The following is a 20203-nucleotide window of genomic DNA, read 5'->3' as shown; positions in this document are numbered from 1 at the left end:
TTTCTTCACTTTTGGTAATGCATTACAATATATATTAAAAACTGTTATTTGATCTCAGTTTCACCTCGAACTTGTATTTTGATATCATCATTGATCAAGGATTCAACTATTAATTTTGTGTTCATTTTCCACGCAGGCCAATCGTTTTCAAATCAGAATCACCATACCTACATACCACAATCAAGTTATCTACCAATTTACTAAAATTCCCTTACGTTATTGAAATACACAATTGACCTCTAACCCCTAAATGCATTTTCCCGGCCTTTATTTACCCTTATTTCAGGGTGAAATTATTAAACATCCAGGTTTGCATTACAAATAGCCATCTTTCTATAAAATGCGAATATATTCGATAAATTTCTTTTTTGGGGAATCATGAATGGATATATAAAGATATTTATTAACTTTTGACATTTGATTTTGTATTTCAAAGGTTAATGAATATTACGGGCCTTTTTGTCTTCTTGCAAAAATTGTTTTATCTCAGAGATACCATTATACGATATATATGTAAAAAGGTCACTGACCATTGACCTTGAACTTTATGGATTAATGTGCATTCGAGGTGATTCATTTTAACTTATATGATCTTCCTATAAGAATCTGTGCATTTTGACAAAACCATCACCAACCTGTGCCGTTTCATGTCAGAGACAGTAATGTAAAAAAAGTTCATTGACCTTTGAAAGGCTTTGACCTTGAATTTATTGGAGAATATGAATTTTAGGTGCTTAATTTCATTTTTTAAATCTTCCTGTATAAGAACCTCTGAATTTTCGCACCATGATCACCAACCTGCGCCTTTTCATCTCAGAGATACCATTATACCGTATGGTATATAATGTAATAAAGGTCATCGACCTTTGAAAGGCTTCAACCTTGAATTCTATGGGTGAATAAATATTCTAGGTACTTGATTTAATTTTATTTGATCTTCTTATAAGAATATGTGCATTTTGACACCATGGTCAAACTGTAATATTTTTTTTTGCTGGGAGATACCATCATACAGTATATGAAAAGGTCATTGACCACCGACCTTGAAAAAAGCCACTTTCCCCATCTCGTATTCCTCCTAACTTTTTTTGGTAAATGTTGACACGAATACCTGCTCGAATCGGTTGAAAAAACATTTCCAATTATTTCATTCCAGATGGTTACTAATTGCGGGATACTAATCGAGGGGAATAGTCTGATGATGTGCCTTTCCTCCTTTCATGTTTAGGGTCTGAATGTACGTGCAGCCTATAATGCGTTGTAGATGGACTATGTTACTGAAGGTCATCTCGCTCAAGCAAGTTTTATAATGTGCTAGTCTTTGCGTGGAGACCCACTTGTTGATCGAAGTTTCATTCAGGGTCTGCGCCTGCAGACTAGGAGGGGTATGCCATCTTCAGACAAAAGCCTTTTTGTGTTCTTCATTTTTCATATTCATTCCCACACATCAATTCAATTATGCATGAATGTTTATGAGAAGATTTTCAATAGGTTCATTTGCAGCAACCGTTATCACAATTCGCCTCCGCGAGATGAACCGATTGAACCGTAGCATTAAAATAAGGAAGTAGCTAGATTTTGGAACTTAAAAATTTAATACTTTCTCAGCATTGCGGGGAAGCGGATGTGAGTTCAGAATGGAGTGGATAAAGATTATTTTCTTGATTGGGATGCCCAAGATTTTTCTTCTTGGAATGGCTACCGGTCAGAAGAATGTTATCACCCTGAATGATGGAGGTTATTCGAATGTGCTCATCGCTATCGACAGAAAAGTGCCCGAGGACCTGACCATCATCGAAAATATTAAAGTAAGTAAGATTCATAGTTCATGTTTCTAAGATTATAATATTTATTTTAATCAAATGTAAGTGTTTTGTAAGAGAAAAGGGAGGACGAGACATGACACTGAAATTCTGATTAGAATTGGACAAGGAATAACAAAGTTATGACATTTTATATATTTTCATTGTTTTGGTGAATTAGTTCTATGCATGTCATCAATATTCATTGAGCAAATCCATGATGTCATACTCCATTTTTTTTTTTTGTTACGATACTGCAGCAAATAATTAAACAAATGGTCAAAAGAATTTAGTGAAAGTATCTCCTTCTTTCCTATTTATTTACATACAACAGGTAAAAAGTGTAAAAACCAAATATTTAATGAATTATCTTACATAGATTGGGCTGAGTAATCCCAAGTTATGATAGTCCTGTATAAAAATTCAAATTGTCTGGCAAGGGATTCTTGAAATCATAGTCCACAGTGCTGGCGATGATGAATTGATGTTGAAACACGACGAATAATAAGAGTCACTGTAACGAGTTTAAATGTCCGTGAAGACGAAGTTGATGATGATAAACAGTCAATTTCAGCAATCCACGGGTTGACAAATGTTCCACAGATCTGGTTGATGATCTCGATGAGAACTGAGAATTTCTCTCTCAAAATAACTGCAAACAGTACATTGATGGTGTGCAAATAATTCCACAGAAGATAAATGTTGTATTCCAGTGGAGAATAAACTATGCTCTGACATAAAGTCTGGTGTGAAACTATGAGTTCTGATCTGATGATCTCCTTGAAGAAACTGCCAGCTTATATATATAAATTATTCACTATTCTGGAAACTTCTAGTACTGTCTTTAAAGTACACTCTCCTTCTTTCTAGTACAGTAACAATCTAGAAGACTTTTGAATGACTTCAGTGAAATTAAGATTGTAAACATCATAGCTAATCTTATCGTACCTTTTCCCCTGCTAGCAGCCTCTATTGTCTACACTGTCCATTGTACATTACATAAATACCAGACATTACTCTGCCTCATTTAATATGCGTGTACATGGCAAAGAGAAGTTCTGGGATATTCTTATTATGCAATGAACTTCCTTAGAGAAAAAAATAAATACATTGACGAATATACATGTAATTTCTCTTACAATTCTTCATATATACAGCATTTTGTGTCTTATTTTACGAAATTATGTTTATTGAAATTTTGTCCCCAATGATGATATTAACAAAAGTGGTTTGTCAACTTATTTAATGCATTATAATCGCTGTTGCAACTTATTTCATTATAAAGGAAACATATCATATGAAAATACGAAATAATTATGATGAAAAGTAGTAACATAAGAAAAAGGAGAGCACACTGTAAACACGCCGGTGTTAATTTAACACCAGCCTGGCATCTGGACCTGTTTCTGGATGTGTACAGTGCAGGACCGTTTTGGTGTAGCGCACCGGGAGAGAGAGGGCTTATGGAGTACCGGAGAAGGTGGTTTTCTATCTCGATCCACACCAGAGAGGTGTTGAAACCATGGGCGGAAATCCCAGGGGGACAGGGGGGGGGGGACGTGTCCCCCCTACTCAAAATAATAGGGGGGGGGGGGACACAATATCAAATGTCCCTCCTACTATTTGTGCTCTTTTATGATGGTAAGAAATACATCATTCAAAATCGAAATAAAACATGTATTTTAGGACGAGATGACCTTACCTTTGGGATGATAACCTTTTTCTTTTCTTTCTTTTTTTTGCTTGTCAAATTTATTTTCGTCGAAATGACCTTAAATTTGGGTTAATAACTTATTTTTTTGCTTATCACATTTTCCAGCCCCTTGCCCCCCCTACCTTTTGAGAGAGATTTCCGCCCCTGGCTGTAGCACCACTCTGGCGTTAGGCTAACATGAATTTGGCATTTAAGCAACACCAATTAGTGTTAAACCAGTATCGGTTTGATTCTTAACTGGTGTTGTTTCAACGTTTATCTGATAATGATTATACTACTACTACTTCTACTACTACTGCTACTGCTAATAATAATATAGGTATATTTACCTTGGGAAGCCACTTCACTTCTAAAAACTGTTCTCCCAGCGGGCTCTGCTATTATTATTTCCCCGGCTTTAGCTGGGCTGCCTAGGCACTCAAGCATTCGAGGAATTTCTTCCTACCGGGTACCCATTCACCTCACCTGGGTTGAGTGCAGCACAATGTGGATAAATTTCTTGCTGAAGGAAATTACCCCATGGCTACGATTCTAACCCACGACCCTCTGTTTCAAAGTCAGAAGACTCATCCACTGGACCGATATAGATACCTGGCTGGTGGTAAATCAACACCGGCGTTTTCGCAGTGCAGGGACATATCATCAGTCCATCTAATGAATATTCATACAGCTAACTGTTATCAAAATATTGCTAATCTTTAAAATTCAACAAACTTGTTATTTTTATCGGATTTTGATTAAAATATTCAGCATTTTGCTCGATGTATTTTACTCCATAAGGTGTGTGGTCTATCTAATTCCACAGAAATGTACAAAATACACTAAATTAAGGTGGTATCAGTTTCAGCTCATTCATAGAAGTTTGGGAGTGAATATATTTCTTGTAAAAATCATTACAATTGATGCAGACATGGCCCTGGGAAGCGGGGTGCTGCGTGTATATTATTCTCCATAGACGACACCTCCTGGAATTATTGTAGGTGTGAAAAATGGAGAAATGTAACCAAAACGACCTACACTTTGTATAAACCCCCTTTTTCCTTTTCAAATTTCTCGAGACCAAAATAATCTTCATTTTGTGGTGATTATTTTTGCTTATCAAATTTAAATCAGCACCCCTATGAAAAAATGTTCCCAGTGCCCAGAATTTAGGTTTATGTTCTTTATGTAAAATTGAAGAAAAACATTAATCATTTGTTTGATGGATCAAAGTTATACAATGGTTGAATGAACTATCATATTTCGTGTACAGTTTGATCAGGAATTGTGTTTACCTTCATTCAGCAGATTTAATTTCTTTGCTTTGAATAGCATCCTTTCAATCCCTCGTTTCCATATCTACCAAAAATGTAGATAAACAACCCAATTTAGATCTCCTCAAACATGTTAAAGGTGAAGTAGAAATAAATTTTGATCTTGAAGGGTATATTTTTGTGAAAAAATAACCAACGTGAGAAACTCCGTAATTATCATCACTAGTGCTCTTTCATTCGCAAGAATATGTTAGACGTATGATTTGAAGAAAATGTATAAAAGAAACCGATTCGTTATTATTTTGTTCATTTATTATGAAAAAAAGTGCTTTTTGATGTTCTTTGGAATAAAAAAAGGAAGAGGAAGAAAAATAACTTTTCGTTCACTTCTTTAACCCCCCCCTTCTCCCAGACTATGTTTACATCAGCATCTCAGCGTCTCTACAATGCAAGTAGGAATCACGTCTACTGGAAACACATCAAGATCCTTGTCCCGAACACCTGGTCTAATCTGAGCCGGTTCGAACATTCCAGGACGGAATCGTTGCACTCTGCTAATATCATCGTGCACCACTTCCCAGATGATGAGCCGTACGTTGAAAACCTTGAAGGGTGCGGAAAGGGAGCTCTGAGCCTGATGCATTTAACGCCGGAATATATTCTGAATGAACAGTATAGAGAAGATGAATTCGGAGATACAGGTAATTGTCATATTCTTAGTATCACATCCATGTACCGATATAACATGCTTAAGTGAATATCACGATTATAATTATTGATCCGACCTTTTTTTCGCTCACTTCCTCATTCATCCCTCGAGCAGAAACTCATAGTAATCTGGAGACCACGGACCCATCACCAGGGCCCAAATTTACCTGTGATATGTATTGTGTTTCCTCTTTTTGCCATATTGACGAGGAAGGGCTTATTTTGGGAAGAAAGACAATGGAAAAACAATGGGATCACTGCATGGAAACCTGTATTTTGCTTGCTCATTTCGTCTGCCTATAAATAATGTACAGATAGTGAGAGGTTGGACCCACAGTCTTTGCACAACCCTCATTTGTAGCAAAATATTCTTTCATCGATCACATATACAAAAGACCGCTTGTGACTAAATTTGAAGTTGCAAAACCAATATAAAGTACATGTTTTTTAAATGACACTCTGTCTCAATACGCAATCATTATACACACTTGCAGATCCAGGGGGGGGGGGGGGGGGTTCGCACTTCCTTCCCGTGCCCTACCTCTTCAGAGCCACAATCAAAATTTGTTATGTAAATATGCCATTGTTACCCACGTGCGCCTCCTCCTTTTGAAAGCTAGGACCTTTCTTGGCTTGTCAAATTTCTGCAGAAGAAATGACCGACAATTTTAGATGAAAACCTTTTTTTCTTTTGCTTGTCAAATTTTCAACGGGAAAATGTCCCCATCCCCTTTGGGAAAATCCTGGATCCCCGTATATTATCACGACAGTGTCAGAAGTAACAATGGCAAAAAACGAACCAATTGTTGATAACCCAAATCATAACATTGTTATAAATCTGATAAAAGAAGTCAACTGTGAAGTTCCTGGGTATTTTACTTGACGAATGTCTTACATGGAACCCCAGTTTGAAAACCTTAAACTTAATGTATCACGTACACTTGGCATTATGTCTAAGCTTAAATTCTACCTTCCCTCTAAGGCAACGATTTTATTATATAACTCTTTTACCTTTTCTTCATTGTCACATGGTACCATTGTCAGGGGAAATTGTTCCTCCAAACATATATATATATATGCATGGGTGTCGATCACGGGGGGGGGGATGGGGGGATATATCCCCCCAAAAATTTCAAGTGGGGGGGGGGGATGGCCTGTATTATCATCCCCCCAATAATTTAGGGTAGAAAATTTTAATAATGATGAAAAAATGAAAAGTTTGATCATGATGATTATAGTGATGATTATAGTATGCCATCAATCAGTTTGTTTCCCTCGCAATTTGTGTATATTGTTATTAAATAAAAAACATTATTTTCCAGGACCTTTAAACAGATGGGTGGAGGTTCAAGATGAAAAATAATGAAATTTTTATGTATATGATATTTTTTTTATAACACATGACATAAAAGGACCCCGACGAAAAACATCTTTTGTTGATAGGGTGTTCCATCCCACCAGTGGTGAATAACTGCGAGGAATTTGCAATGACGTATGACATGAGGCGAAAGATTTTCGGACATTATTGAGACTACCTGAAATAGATGTTGTTCTATTTCACCCTTTTTCTTATTCATTCCCAGAAAATTCAAAGAAAAATAAAAATACCTTTGCGTTTCTATAGAATATAGGCTAATTACTTCATTTATTTGCCTGGTTATACACACTTTACCGATGTATGTCATGGTAGTATTGTTATATACATGTATCAAGTTCGGCATTCAGTAAACCTTTGAACCTTTGAACAAGAAAATATACCAAAAGGAAGATGTGCACAAAACGAAAGTCACCCCTACTTGTATATCAAAATACCTTGACTTGAACGATAAGTTTTGGTCAATAATATTTTGCAGGAGAGCATTGATTTCCTCATTACCTATCTATGCGGAAATGAGGTGCCTATAGTCATGATAGAGCTAGCCCATATCAAATGCAAAAAAAATCACTTTTAAAAATGGTCGTTTGGTGATCAGTAGCTCATATATGTATGGTGCTTTTGTTGTATGCAGTTGGATGTAATTAATATCAAACATTTTATCATGTGACCCCATCAGATACCTTTCATGAAAATATTGAGCTCCAGTGAGCTCAAATAATATGATCATATTTTTACAAATTTTTAAAAAGTGAAATCAATTAATGGTTTCAGAAAGAATAATCATTAATTTCTCCCCAAACCGTTCTTCGGATATGAACATCAGATGTTTTTTCCATGTTATTCTTGTTATTGTTATGGACTTGAATAACTAAACTTGATTGATTTTTTTTCTTATTTTGGCAAAAAGAAATATCTTTAGAGTTTGGAAAGGGATGACAGTTTTGCATTCTACATGTATATGAGCACACCCATGCGGTACGTAAATTTCATTTTAACACATATATTAGCTGATATTACACACTGATGGTTCAAGAAAATGTTGGAGAAATATCATAACATGAAAGTTGAGTTTTGATCGTTTTTGTTTGTTTTTGTTTCATGCACTTATAAAGCATTTAAAACATGTTAAAATCCAGGCTTAAAATCGTCTAAGGAATGACGGTAAGCCCGATGGCGCACGAGAAGCCACACACTTTGTAATTTGTGCTAGTCTTAATTTGTCCGAATCTGCATTTTATCATCATGCATTAAGAAGAAAACAGATATATGAGTCGGGTTAGATTTAAGGGAGAAGTTGTATACATCATGCTCAATAAACAGATCACTTTGTACATGGTCCAGACAATTATTGTCATTTTTTCTTTCGTATGAGTTTAGAATAGGCTTACTTGTAACACAAATTGAATTTTTAAAAAAAATATATAAGTACAGTACACTGCAACAATGAAGGAATTTCCAAGAACACCATCCCAGAAGGAAAAACCAGTTCCACTGGACCAGTTAGACCAGTAGAATTTTAACTGGTAACTCTGGAAATTGGAACATCGGTTTACTGGTCTAACTGGTCATTCTGGTCCAGTTAAAACTTTACTGGTCCAGTTAAAAATCATATAAACTGGTCTTGAATTACTGGAATTTTATACTGGTCGTTGTTACTGGTCTCACTGGTCATCATACTGGTATTAAATTCAAGCTGGTCTTTACTGGTATTTTCTACTGGTCTGACTGGTCCTCGAACTGGTCCTCATATTGGTCTTATTGGATCAATTTATTACATGCATTTGGTTTGTTATATACCATGGTCAGTGAAATGTGATGGAAAAGATGGTTAGTAAATTAATCTTTCTGCTGTTTTTTTAAATTTGATATATGAAATTACACATTTTCATTGTGAATTAGTTCACACACTTATTTGGAAAGTTTTTAAACAACAATGAGTGCCATTGCAAGGATATTCCATTCTAAATCCTGATTTTTCATTTTAAAATAGGAAATATGCAAATGAGGTAAACCACGTGATCAGCATCATCAGAATTACTGGTATTACTGGTCTTGACCAGTTCAATTTCAAACAATGAATTACTTTAGACCAGTTGACTATATCAGAGGAATATATCTTGCTTTGATCTTAATCATAATTAAAGGAAATAATTATTTTAATGATAATGTTAATACTTGATAATTATGATGTTAATAATAATTATTACAATATCAATAACAATGATAACACTAATAAGAATGATGACAACAATGATCATAATAATCATAATAATAATAATTATGATAATTATAGAAGAATGATGATAACAATGATAACGATAATAACTTTCTCTGAATTGCAAGATTCATTTTCCATAATTCGTCAAATGATCTGACTTGAAATAAAGTCATTATTTATTGGACCAGTAACACCCGTTTGATGAAAAACAATTTACCTGGTATTACTACTTTGCTTCAACTGGAATGCAATTGTTTGAACTGGTCTCCAGTTGATTTTTACTGGTCCAGTTAAAAATCAACTGGTCCAGTAAACATATACTGGAAACCAGTAAAAATCTACTGGAAACCAGTAAAAATCTACTGGAAACCATTTATTGGACCAGAAACACAAGTTTGATGAAAAACAATTTAACTGGTATTACTAATTGCTTCAACTGGAATGCAATTGTTGGAACTGGTCTCCAGTTGATTTTTACTGGTCCAGTTAAAAACCAACTGGCCCAGTAAAAATATACTCGAAACCAGTAAAATTCTACTGGAAACCAGTAAAAATTCTTACTGGTCTTACTGGTTTTTCCTTCTGGGATGCATATCAACTACTCCCAAATGTCCTAACTTGTGATTTTAGTGGGGGTACACTGTAAAAACTGTGGTATTAAAACTGACACCAGTTGGTGTTAATAGAGGACCACACACTGAGGTGTTAAAATTACACCCTAGAGATTGAACATAACACCAAAGAGTGCATGTAAATGTAACAACCAAAGGTGTTGTGATAACACCTATCGGTGTTAAACTAACACTCAATTTAACACCGGTGTAAAATAACTGGTGTGGTCCTCTATGTACACCGGTTAGCACCACAGTTGTTGCTGTGTAATGTTGAAAGATCCCCATCCACAAGAACAATTGTGTGAATCATCCCCCCAACCAAGAATACCGATCGACACCAATGTATATATGTTACAAAAGAGAGCTGTAAGACACTATACAGGATCTCATTATCGAGCCCCACACCGACCCAATCTTAAATGGGCGTGCACTATTAAAAGTTGCTGATATACATTGTGAAGATAATTCAGATCGCACTTTTCATGTTAAGATTGAAGAATATTGACTCGCTAATTTGATTCAATGTTTACACGTAATTATCAAATTCATTCATATAACCAAAGAAGCTCGGAAAACTAACATTAAATAAACTCCCGTACTATGTTAACATCTAAATCAAGACACGGATTCATTGCGGATGATTATCTTTTTCAATGGGGGGGGGGGGGGGACGGAACTCGATCATGATAGTACGGCAAGACAGAACATTCTAAAATTTTCCCACAGACATTGAACAATAACTGAGGCACTGTATATTCCTCTCATTCCTGTCCAATTATCTTGTTTATAAAGGGACCCGGTACCCAAATTTAATGTGGCTCCTGTCAGTAACAAATCGTTTTCCACAAGACATCGAATCGAGGACATTTACACACACTATGGTACAAAACACGAGGGCCCGTATTCTGAACTCAGGTTTTAAGTTGTGGTTTAAGTATGGATAGCCAACGGTTACATAAATCACTGACAGTATAGAGATATCATATTTCAGATCATTTGGCTCTCAAATCATTCATAAGGGTCTAGGAAGCATAAATAGATAATTGTCTCCACCATCGATGAATCAGGAAAGAGCACAGTAAACATAAGAAATATACAACTTAATATAAATTTTGACATTTTTGGCTTCCCATAATTTTAGCACAGAGTTAAACCATGGTAAACCTGACTTCAGAATACATGTCATTATGGTCAGACTTCTAGATGCCTGCCCAGATAGCAAAGTCATCTGGGGCCCAGTTTAGTTTCATCTGGGCGCTAGATGGGTCCCCAGATAGTTTAACCCATATGGGACCCACATGGATCCCATGTGGCCCATATGGGATCCATTTAGCGTTTGCACCTGGGTTCCCAAATTGTTTCCGCGTGGGTTAGCCATCTGGGTCCCATGTGAACCCCACGTGGTTTCAAGATCTTGTTTTCATCTGGGGCCCAGATGGGCCCTAGGTGGGTTCAAGTATATGTTTTCATCTGGGTTCCATGGGTGGGTCCCACATGGTTTCAAGATCGTGTTTTTTTTTTTTTTTTTTTTATCTGGGAACCACATTGGCCCCATGTGGGTTCCCATATGGGATCTATGTACCGTGTGCACCTCGGTTGCCAAATTGGTTCCGCGTGGGTTTGAGATCTCGATTTCATCTGGGTCCCATCTGGGCCCCATTTGGGTTCAAGCATGGACCTACTAGGTCCATGGTTCAAGTATCTTGATCCCATTTAGAAATACCCATCTATAACCTAACTGGGATATATAGGCACCGATAAGACCATGTCGGTCCTATCTGCCTATTACGATCTTGATTCCGTTTAAAAGCGTCGTGGTGTAGCGGTTCTGACTCTCGCCTTGTAATCAGAGGGTCGTGTGTTCGAATCCCTCCATGGCCTAGCATCCTTTGGCAAGGCGTTAATCCCCACTTTGCCACTCTCCACCCAGGTGTTAAATGGTACCCGGTAGGATGTGAAAGCCTATATGTAGTATGCCTAGCAATTGAGTCTTGGAACTCTTGTTGGAATGCGCCACAGGGAGTGGAGAATGTGCATACATCGTATGCGGGCATGCAAGGATCCGATGACCGGGGTAATAATATGTCTGTAAAGCGTTTTAGAGACATCGTTCCGATGTATCAAGCGCTATATAAATGCGGAATATTATTATTATTATTAAATACTTATATGTAACCCTACCCAAATAATGTATGATAAGAACTAGTTTCTGTTCTTTTCCCTATTTCGTTTATACAGTGCGTATAAAAAAAGTGTACACTTTGAAAAAGCCCCGGGAATTAAAAAAAATATACAACACGTGGGTAATTTTTCACATATAATCTTGGGTTTGGGTCTCATCTATCCAATGAAAGAAAAAGTTTTGACAGAATGTTACACTTGAGTGAGCACTGTCCATTTTTGTAAAGCTCGCAGAAATCTGTTTGCGCAGAAATGCTCGTTTTCACGCTGTATCAAGGGAAAAGGGAGAAATCAAACTTACCCTGCGAAACATTTCTCATACATTTCCCTTGCACTTTTAGTCTATTGAAATAAAACGGATACATTCAAGCATTTTGTAACAATTTTGCCACCCAAATTGAAATTTCAACACTTAGTAAGCACAACCTTTACCCTTTTTGTGCCAGCTGGATCTGAGGACATAACTGAATCTGAACAAAAGTTTACATCAGACATCTCCAGCGATTTTTATCATTTAGAGTGGGTTTACATTTCATTTTTCATTTAATACTTGTTTCTCCACACTTTTACCAAACTTGACAATGATTAACAAAATGAAAATCAAGCCTAAGCCATTTCATGTAAATCACAGTTCAGTGTAAAGCAAATATCGTCACGATGGCCTCGGTGTGTGGGGGAGTGGGATGGGGCGCAATGCACCATTCAAAGTGTTTTTGGCAAGGAAACAAGTTAAAAAGGTAAAAGATATCTTCAAATCAATTTTACTACTGTAGCTAAATTCCACGTGTTCTTCGTGATTAAGGTCTACTTTTATTCGCATAACTATTTCAAAGTTCTGCGCAAATCATTTTTCACTAACTTTTCAAAAGCAAGTGGTGCTCACTCAAGCGGAAATATTTTTTGTCAGAACATATCGTCATTTGCTTAAACGGATCTGTATCAATGTAAAAATGTGGAAAAATCTTCAGGATATTACAAATGTATAATTTTACAGGACTTTTTCTAAGTGTAAACTTTTTTTGGATACGCACTGTATAGTAATTATTCTGTATACATGTATACAAACCCCTCAAAAAAAGTTTGGAAATTTGTGTTTGGCCATTAATTTCTCCCAACTCCAAATTTTACACAATGCATATTTTACATCATTCAAAAGATCATTTAATTCTCGTTAAAATGATACCATGTTTGTTATGATCATGCTATCACAAAAAGAGCAGGATTCAAAAGTGTTGAATGAGGTCTGAATTGAAAAGCTGCAAAACGAGCAGAAATAGTCATCATGGGTCAATACAGAACATGATTCTTTTGTCTGTGTCAATAGAGATGAAAATCCATTCAAATCAAGCCCCTGCTTCTGTAGTGATGGTACTGTGAGATAAGATGGTTTGAGTCGTGGTTCGAAATACCCATGCATGTTTGTTTGTTATCTTTTTGCTTGTGCAGAGGTGTGTTTGATTCCATGTTAATGGTGATGTTAAGGTGCAAGAAAGCATTCAAGAGAAACCACTGAGAAACTCACTCATCACCACTGAAAAAACAACAGTGACTTTCAATATTGTGTCATTTTGCAACTTTTGAATTTTTACCTTGCCCCACATTTCAAGGCACTGCACCTCCATGTGAACGATAACCATATCATGTAGGGTATCATTTTAAAGACAATTATATGAGCTCTTAATTGATATTAAGTATACATTGATATGTACTAGAACCGATGATGAATTATCGATCAAAGTAAAAAAAAAAAAACGCTGAGAAACTCACTCATCACCACGGAAAAAAGAACAGTGACTTTCAATATTGTGTCATTTTGCATCTTTTGAATTTTGACGTTGCCCCACATTTCAAGGCACTGCACCTCCATATGAACGATAATCTTATCATGTTGGGTAGGCCTATCATTGTAAAGAAAATTAAATGTTCTATTTATTGCTATTAATTACACATTAATATTCAATAAAAACTGAGGAGAAGTCAGATTTCCAAACCTTTTTTGAGGAGTTCATATATATATATATACTGGTATTCAGTATTTATTACATCATATATTTTCATAATATCATATATTCCGTTTCCAGTTTTTTTTTGTGAAGATGGCATCACCAATAATAATAATAATAAAATGATTATAAAAATAATATGGTTTTGCCTTTCTAGTTGCCTCTTAATTCTTCATAAATTTAATGTATACTCTTTTTATTCAAGCGTTTTCTAGATTTTGTCATTGTATTATTTACAGTTTTCCCATGTAATGTATGTACCTTGATGAATGGACTATAGATGCTATAAAATCTATAAACCTAACTGGAAAATACTGGCACAGATAAAACCTTCATGGGTCTCATATGCATATTACCATCCATCTACAGCTAATCGTTAGGATGAATTTTACGTTGAGATGACGGAGTATCAGAATTTTTATACTCCTGAAGAAAATGAAGTTTAGGAGTTGGAAGATTTACAATGTTCAATGTCACAAACCGCATGACCACGATTGCATACACTTGCCTCTATTCTCACAGTCGTGCGATCTGTTACGAACGCCAGGATTTGCCTTCCGTAACACTTCACAATTTCGCAATTTGTTTTTACCATTCATAATGATCTGATACGAACTGATACGATATCACTACGATTACTCTACGATTACTCCAGTTTTATTCGTAGCGCGCATCGTGACAGTGGGAACTAGGTATTAGTTCCAATTCGCTCCACGATTTAAACCGTGGTCTAAATCGTGGAGTAGTCGTCGTGATCGTGTCAGATCTTTTCAGATCTTAAGGCAAGTCGTGGCAATCGTTATGATTGTAAAGAACGTTTTGGACGGCTCAAATTGTTTCCCGATCAGCTACGAAAGGCCACGCATGCACGACAGTGGGAAGGAGGGATCAGCACTCGTTAGTTTTCTTATCCTTTCCACCTTCAATTTGTCAATCTAGACAATGTCCTAGTCCGAAGTTGGGGTTACTACCGATGGGGATTGTTTAAGGAAAACTACGACGGGAAAGGAGTCAGCAATGCTAGCTACGAATCGGGTTCCAAGAACGATGATCCCAATAGCACCGGTCAATCGAGAGAAGGAACACGCTGCTCTCTCGAGATCAAAGGAAATTTGTCACCTAGTAGTTGTACGACAAAACAGAAAAAGGATTGCCTCTTCATCCCTGATACAGAATCTGAACAGACGGCTAAAACATCCCTGCTCTTTGCGACAAGAAAATATCACGTACCTTCTGTAAGTAAAAGGCATATTCAAGGGCAACTCCAGGGTCATGTGAAGGGCCATGGAGAGGAGGGGGGAAGTAGATTTGATGTATTCCCTCAATTAAATTACAAGGGTTATAAACAATAGGTCGACCTCATGGGCGGAAATCCCAAGGGGGACAGGGGGGACGCATCTCCCTACCAAAAGTAGTAGGGGGGGGGGTACAATATCAAATGTCCCCCTTCTATTTTTGGTATTTTATGATGGAGAAAAATACATCATTCACCACGTTCATAATCGAAATAATACAATATTTTTGGCGAAGTGACATTTTTGGTGAAAACCCTTTTTTGTGTGTTATAATTAATGACCTTACATTTTTGGTAATAACCTTTTTTCTACCTGACAGTTTATTCTTTTCTTATTTTCTTTTCTTATTATTTTCAAAAATCCAAGATGTCTTCCAAAAATGTAGTCTAATGTTGCTTTTGCTACTCTAAACAGACCCGACATACTGTGTATTTTGTTTGATATCCGGGAATACGATTGTTGTGTCTATACTGGGTCAAATAATTCATAAGGATAAGTTACATGGACAGTCGGTGGACAAGCATGTCAAAAAAAATCCACGGTGGCTTAAAAAATGTAGTACAAAATAGCCGCTATTATTTACAAGTAGACATAGTTCATGCAATATCCGTCAAGGGCATATGGTTTTGATGTCTAAACCATGAATCTAAAAGTTAGAAAATTAGTTACAAGGACAGTCAGTGGTCCAGGATGTCGAAAAATCTAAGATGGCTTCCAAAAATTGGATTCTTAAATGACTGCTGTTACTTAAAAATTGACCTAGTTCATTTAAAATTCACTGATGAGATATGATTTATGTATCCACACTATGGTTTGATGGTTAAAATAATACGTTTGGACTGGTTACAATGATATGTAGTTGTCCATTTTACCTAAAAGTCCCAGTGGGTGTTCAAAAGGGCATCTTAAACGACTCCTATCACTCAATAATGGTCAGAGTTCGTACAATATTAATCTGTGACAAATAATTTTGGTTTCTACACTGTGGTTAGAAGGGTCAATATAATACATTCGGACAAGGAACAAGGACATATTTGACACCTGACTGTCCTTTCAACTTGACCCAGTGTATTACTTGACCCTTTAAACCCTATTGTAGACACCAAAATCATACCTCATAGGCGGATAGAAAATAAGCTAATGCCACTTTTAAGTTTCAGCAGCCATGTTAGGATCAATTTTTGGAATTCATATTGGATTTTTAGACATACCAGTCCAATGTCTGTCTTTATAAATTATCCTGATGTATTATTTGACCCTTGAAACCAGTGGTTTATACACCAAAATCACATCCCCCAGGTCGATATGAAAAAAGTTATGTCCGCTTTAAGTATCAGCGGCCAATTTAGAATACATTTCTGGAAGCCATCTTGGATTTTTTGACATACCAGGCCACTGAGTGTCCTTGTAACTTGTTCTAATGTATTATTTGACCTTTGAAACCAGTGGTATGGACACCAAAATCACATCTCTTAGGCCGATATGAAATGAGCCATGTCCGATTTAAGTTTCACACTCCATTATAAATGAATTTTTGGAAGCCATCTTTAATTGTTGGACATACCAGACCACTGACTGTCCTTGTAACGTATCCTTATTTACCATTTGACTCTTGAAAGAAGTGGTTTAGACATCGATATTACATCTCCATGGCCGATATCAAATGAGCTATGCCAGCTCTAAGTATTAGCAGCATTTTCATAATCAATTTTTAGAAGTCATCCTGGTTTTTTTTGAGATACCAGACCACTGACTTTCCTTGTAACTTGCCCCGTCAGTGTATTATCTGACCCATTTAATCATGGTATAGACACAAAAATCATATTCGTGGATTTTGAACTACAATGTCGGATTTTTTTAATGGCAACAACAATTTTAGGCTCCATTTTTGAAAGCCATCTTGGATTTTTTTTACGTACTGGACCACTGAGTGTCCTTGTAACTTGTCCCAATGTATTTGACCAATGGAACCATGGACTAGACACCAAAATCATATCTTCCGCAGGCGGATGTGAAATGAACTATGTACATTTCAAGTATCAACAGCCATTTTAAACTCCACTGATTTTTTTAATCCATCTTGGATTTTTGGACACACCAGACTACTGTCTGACTTGTAACTTGTTCTAATATACTACTTCACCCTTAAAATCATTAATTGGAAGCCAAAATAAAACATAAGATGAATTGTAGATTTTTAGCCTGCGGCAGCCATTTATGGCGCCATCTTGGATTTCCCAGGAACCCTGGAGTGCTTATATTCACTCTAGCCTGTATTAACACATTATCTTACCCCCTAGACCATGGAACATTAATCCAAAAGGGATTCTAGGGTAGATAATGAGTGAGTTATATCAATTTTCAATGAATGGCGGCTATCTTGGACGCTATCTTGAAAATATTATTTTCCCGGACGCGGATTCTGGTAGATTCTAGTATGTTATTCCTGAGGTAAAATAGTACCCCCCCCCAAAAAAAAAAAACCTTAAAAAAAACAAACATTTGTAGCATTTTTGTTCTGGGTAAGGGTATTTTTGGTCGTACATGTATATTGACCCGTCTAATGGTCGACTAAGTGAATATGTGACTAACACCATTGAAATGCTCGAATTGATTTTGTTTTCACACTGTGAACACACTGCGGGACACTCTGTTCTTTCCATTGGACATGGAGGAGGGTTGCCATTCTTATTATTTTTTCCACCGGCTCGGCATATATTCAAAGCAATCGTATATTAATTTCAAACCAATGGATGTTGCGCTATCTTTTCGGACTTATAAACATGAAACCCTTGTGATATTGATATTTATTGAAAGATATTATAAGTCAAATCAATTATAGATTGCTCTTTAATATGGTCTTTACATAAAATATCCCGCCTAGAAATTTTCAGCTCGTGAATTATGGTTTGTTAATTCTTTAAGAATTTAGAAGCCATGTTTATAATTTTTCAAAAGTGAATTCTTTAAATTCTGTGACGACATCGACAGTTCCAATTTGTTGTCTTCAACCATCCTTCGTATTTCAGATAAGTGAATTCTGCGATGATGGCTCTCACAACATAAAGGCACCAAACCTTATGAACAACCATTGCTGCGGCAAAAGTGCTTGGAAGGTTATGACCGAGCACACCACAGACTTTCAGCATGTCCATGGTGAAGTAGAACGACACTCCGACATCACTCCTGTGTTTGAGGTCCTTGCACTTTCGTCTGTCAGGAGTGTAGTCCTTGTCCTTGACGTCAGTTCGAGTATGCTCGTAAGTCTCGTTCGGTTCATTTCTACCTCTCCTTCCATCTACTCATTTTCATCTCCCATGAGCGCTCCTGTCTTACCAATTCATCCTGGAATGATGATTTATATATGTGGTATGTGTAATAAATAATCAATTACATGTACGTTATAAATATCACAACATTTTATTATTCTGATAAGAATGCATGTAATATTAATGTACAATCACGGCTCTGTTCATCCCTTCGTTTAAAAAAAAATTCTTTCTGAACTTATTATTTTTTGTTCATTTTGCTCATGCAGGGGTGCAAATTAAAAAGAATGATCCAATCTTGCAAAACGTACATAAGTACGATTCCAAAAGGTAGCAAGCTTGGAATCGTTACCTTTTCCACGGAGGCTGTAATTGAAGCACATCTTACGGATGTTAAAGATATCACTTCGCGTGAAGGACTCATGAATGCTTTGCCGACAAATGCAGATTGCGATACTTGCATAGCATGTGGGATACAATCAGCAATCAAGGTAAAATGTAAATCTGGCATCGAAAATTCATTTTATGATTGTGTAAAATACGAATGTAAAAAAAAATATCAGAAATTTACTTTATTGATTTGAAAACCATTCTGCGGCCCCTGACATTAGCCGCAGCACCGTACTTGAAACGATGCTGGTGTTGGGGTTGACCTCGGAAAATATGGCGTAATTCTGACAGTTCGTGTTGGGCGCTGGTGTTGAATCAACATCTGGTGTTGCCGATCTACATGTAATTTCCCCATTTACCAACACCTACTCCAAGGGATTGGTAAAATCGTGATTTCAAGTTCGGTGTTGGTGTTGGTGATTTGAAGCCCACGAACAGGCGGCAACCAGGAAAAAGCATTCCCGTTAATAAATTGAGATTTTTACAGATGAGTGCAAATCATTAGCGTCTTATACATTTTGATGGACAATAACATTTACTCTTTTGGATCCTTGAAGCAATTTTAGCATTTGTAATCTTTACGATGAGATTTTAATGTAATTTCTCTTCGATTTCAGTTTCGTCGTCGAGAATTTCTCGCGTAAAGTTGAGATGATCAACAGCGCAGGGCAGAGGCGTGAAGTAATAGGCTATCGATAACGCGATCGGTATCATTCTCCTGAACCCAACTGTGGAGGTGCCGTGGCCGAGTGGTCTAAGGCGCCTGGCTATACATGAAAAAGTCCGGGGTACGATCCCCGGCCGCGGCAGATATGCCTGTGAGTAAGGCATTTAATCTACAATGCTCCTTTTATCCTGCTTTAAAATAAATGGAAATGATATATGCATTAATGGTAACTAGTGAACTTGTTTAAAAAAAAAAAAAAAAAAAAACCTCGGTGTTGAAGCTCGATTCAGCAGTCTTGTCATGCTCAACAACACCAACACCGAACTTGAAATCACCAATTAATTTTTATCACGTTTATTGTACATGTACATATTTGGATCTTCCACAAGTATAATATAAATTCACTCTGATAACTATTAGACCAATAACCCACATCGAAAAATGGTTTGAGTTTATAAAGACAGTATGTGTACAAAATACTTCTTAAAAAATCTGACTGTGTTAGGTAATGCACACCAAATAAATTTTCCAATGATCACTATAAAAGAGAGAATAGTAGTGAGATTTAGATTGTTTATACCAAAGAGTAGGTAATTGTGATAGGGCATGCTGCATATTGAGCATAATCTTTGGTTTTCCATTTTACTAGGAAGCAATTAATGCAAAATAGATAATGTTGATAATATGCTCCCCTGAAAACATACGGCCGAC

The 20203-nt window shown here is 36.5% G+C and overlaps 1 protein-coding gene across 1 annotated transcript; it reads left to right on the top strand.

The window, feature by feature from the left end:
• The first annotated feature begins 1550 nt into the window (after nt 1-1550).
• Nucleotides 1551-19737, top strand: LOC135153981 (calcium-activated chloride channel regulator family member 3-like). Its single transcript, XM_064098981.1, has 5 exons — nt 1551-1808; nt 5182-5470; nt 14811-15106; nt 18196-18426; nt 18705-19737. The coding sequence occupies exons 1-5, from the start codon at nt 1638-1640 to the stop codon at nt 19017-19019; spliced, it is 1302 nt and encodes a 433-aa protein (XP_063955051.1). The 5' UTR covers nt 1551-1637; the 3' UTR covers nt 19020-19737.
• The last annotated feature ends 466 nt before the right edge of the window (nt 19738-20203 follow it).

This window comes from Lytechinus pictus, chromosome 4 (assembly GCF_037042905.1).
Source record: "Lytechinus pictus isolate F3 Inbred chromosome 4, Lp3.0, whole genome shotgun sequence".
NCBI classification, from domain to species: Eukaryota; Metazoa; Echinodermata; class Echinoidea; order Temnopleuroida; family Toxopneustidae; genus Lytechinus; species Lytechinus pictus.
This window is presented reverse-complemented; position numbering and strand designations above follow the sequence as displayed.

What these genes read in the sequence shown, in the direction of transcription:
- LOC135153981 (XM_064098981.1), top strand. Translation starts at nt 1,638, where the DNA reads ATGGAGTGGATAAAGATTATTTTCTTGATTGGGATGCCCAAGATTTTT. An exon ending in GAAAATATCACGTACCTTCT is followed by an intron (nt 15,107 to 18,195) that starts GTAAGTAAAAGG and finishes TTCGTATTTCAG; the next exon opens with ATAAGTGAATTCTGCGATGA. An exon ending in ACGTCAGTTCGAGTATGCTC is followed by an intron (nt 18,427 to 18,704) that starts GTAAGTCTCGTT and finishes TTGCTCATGCAG; the next exon opens with GGGTGCAAATTAAAAAGAAT.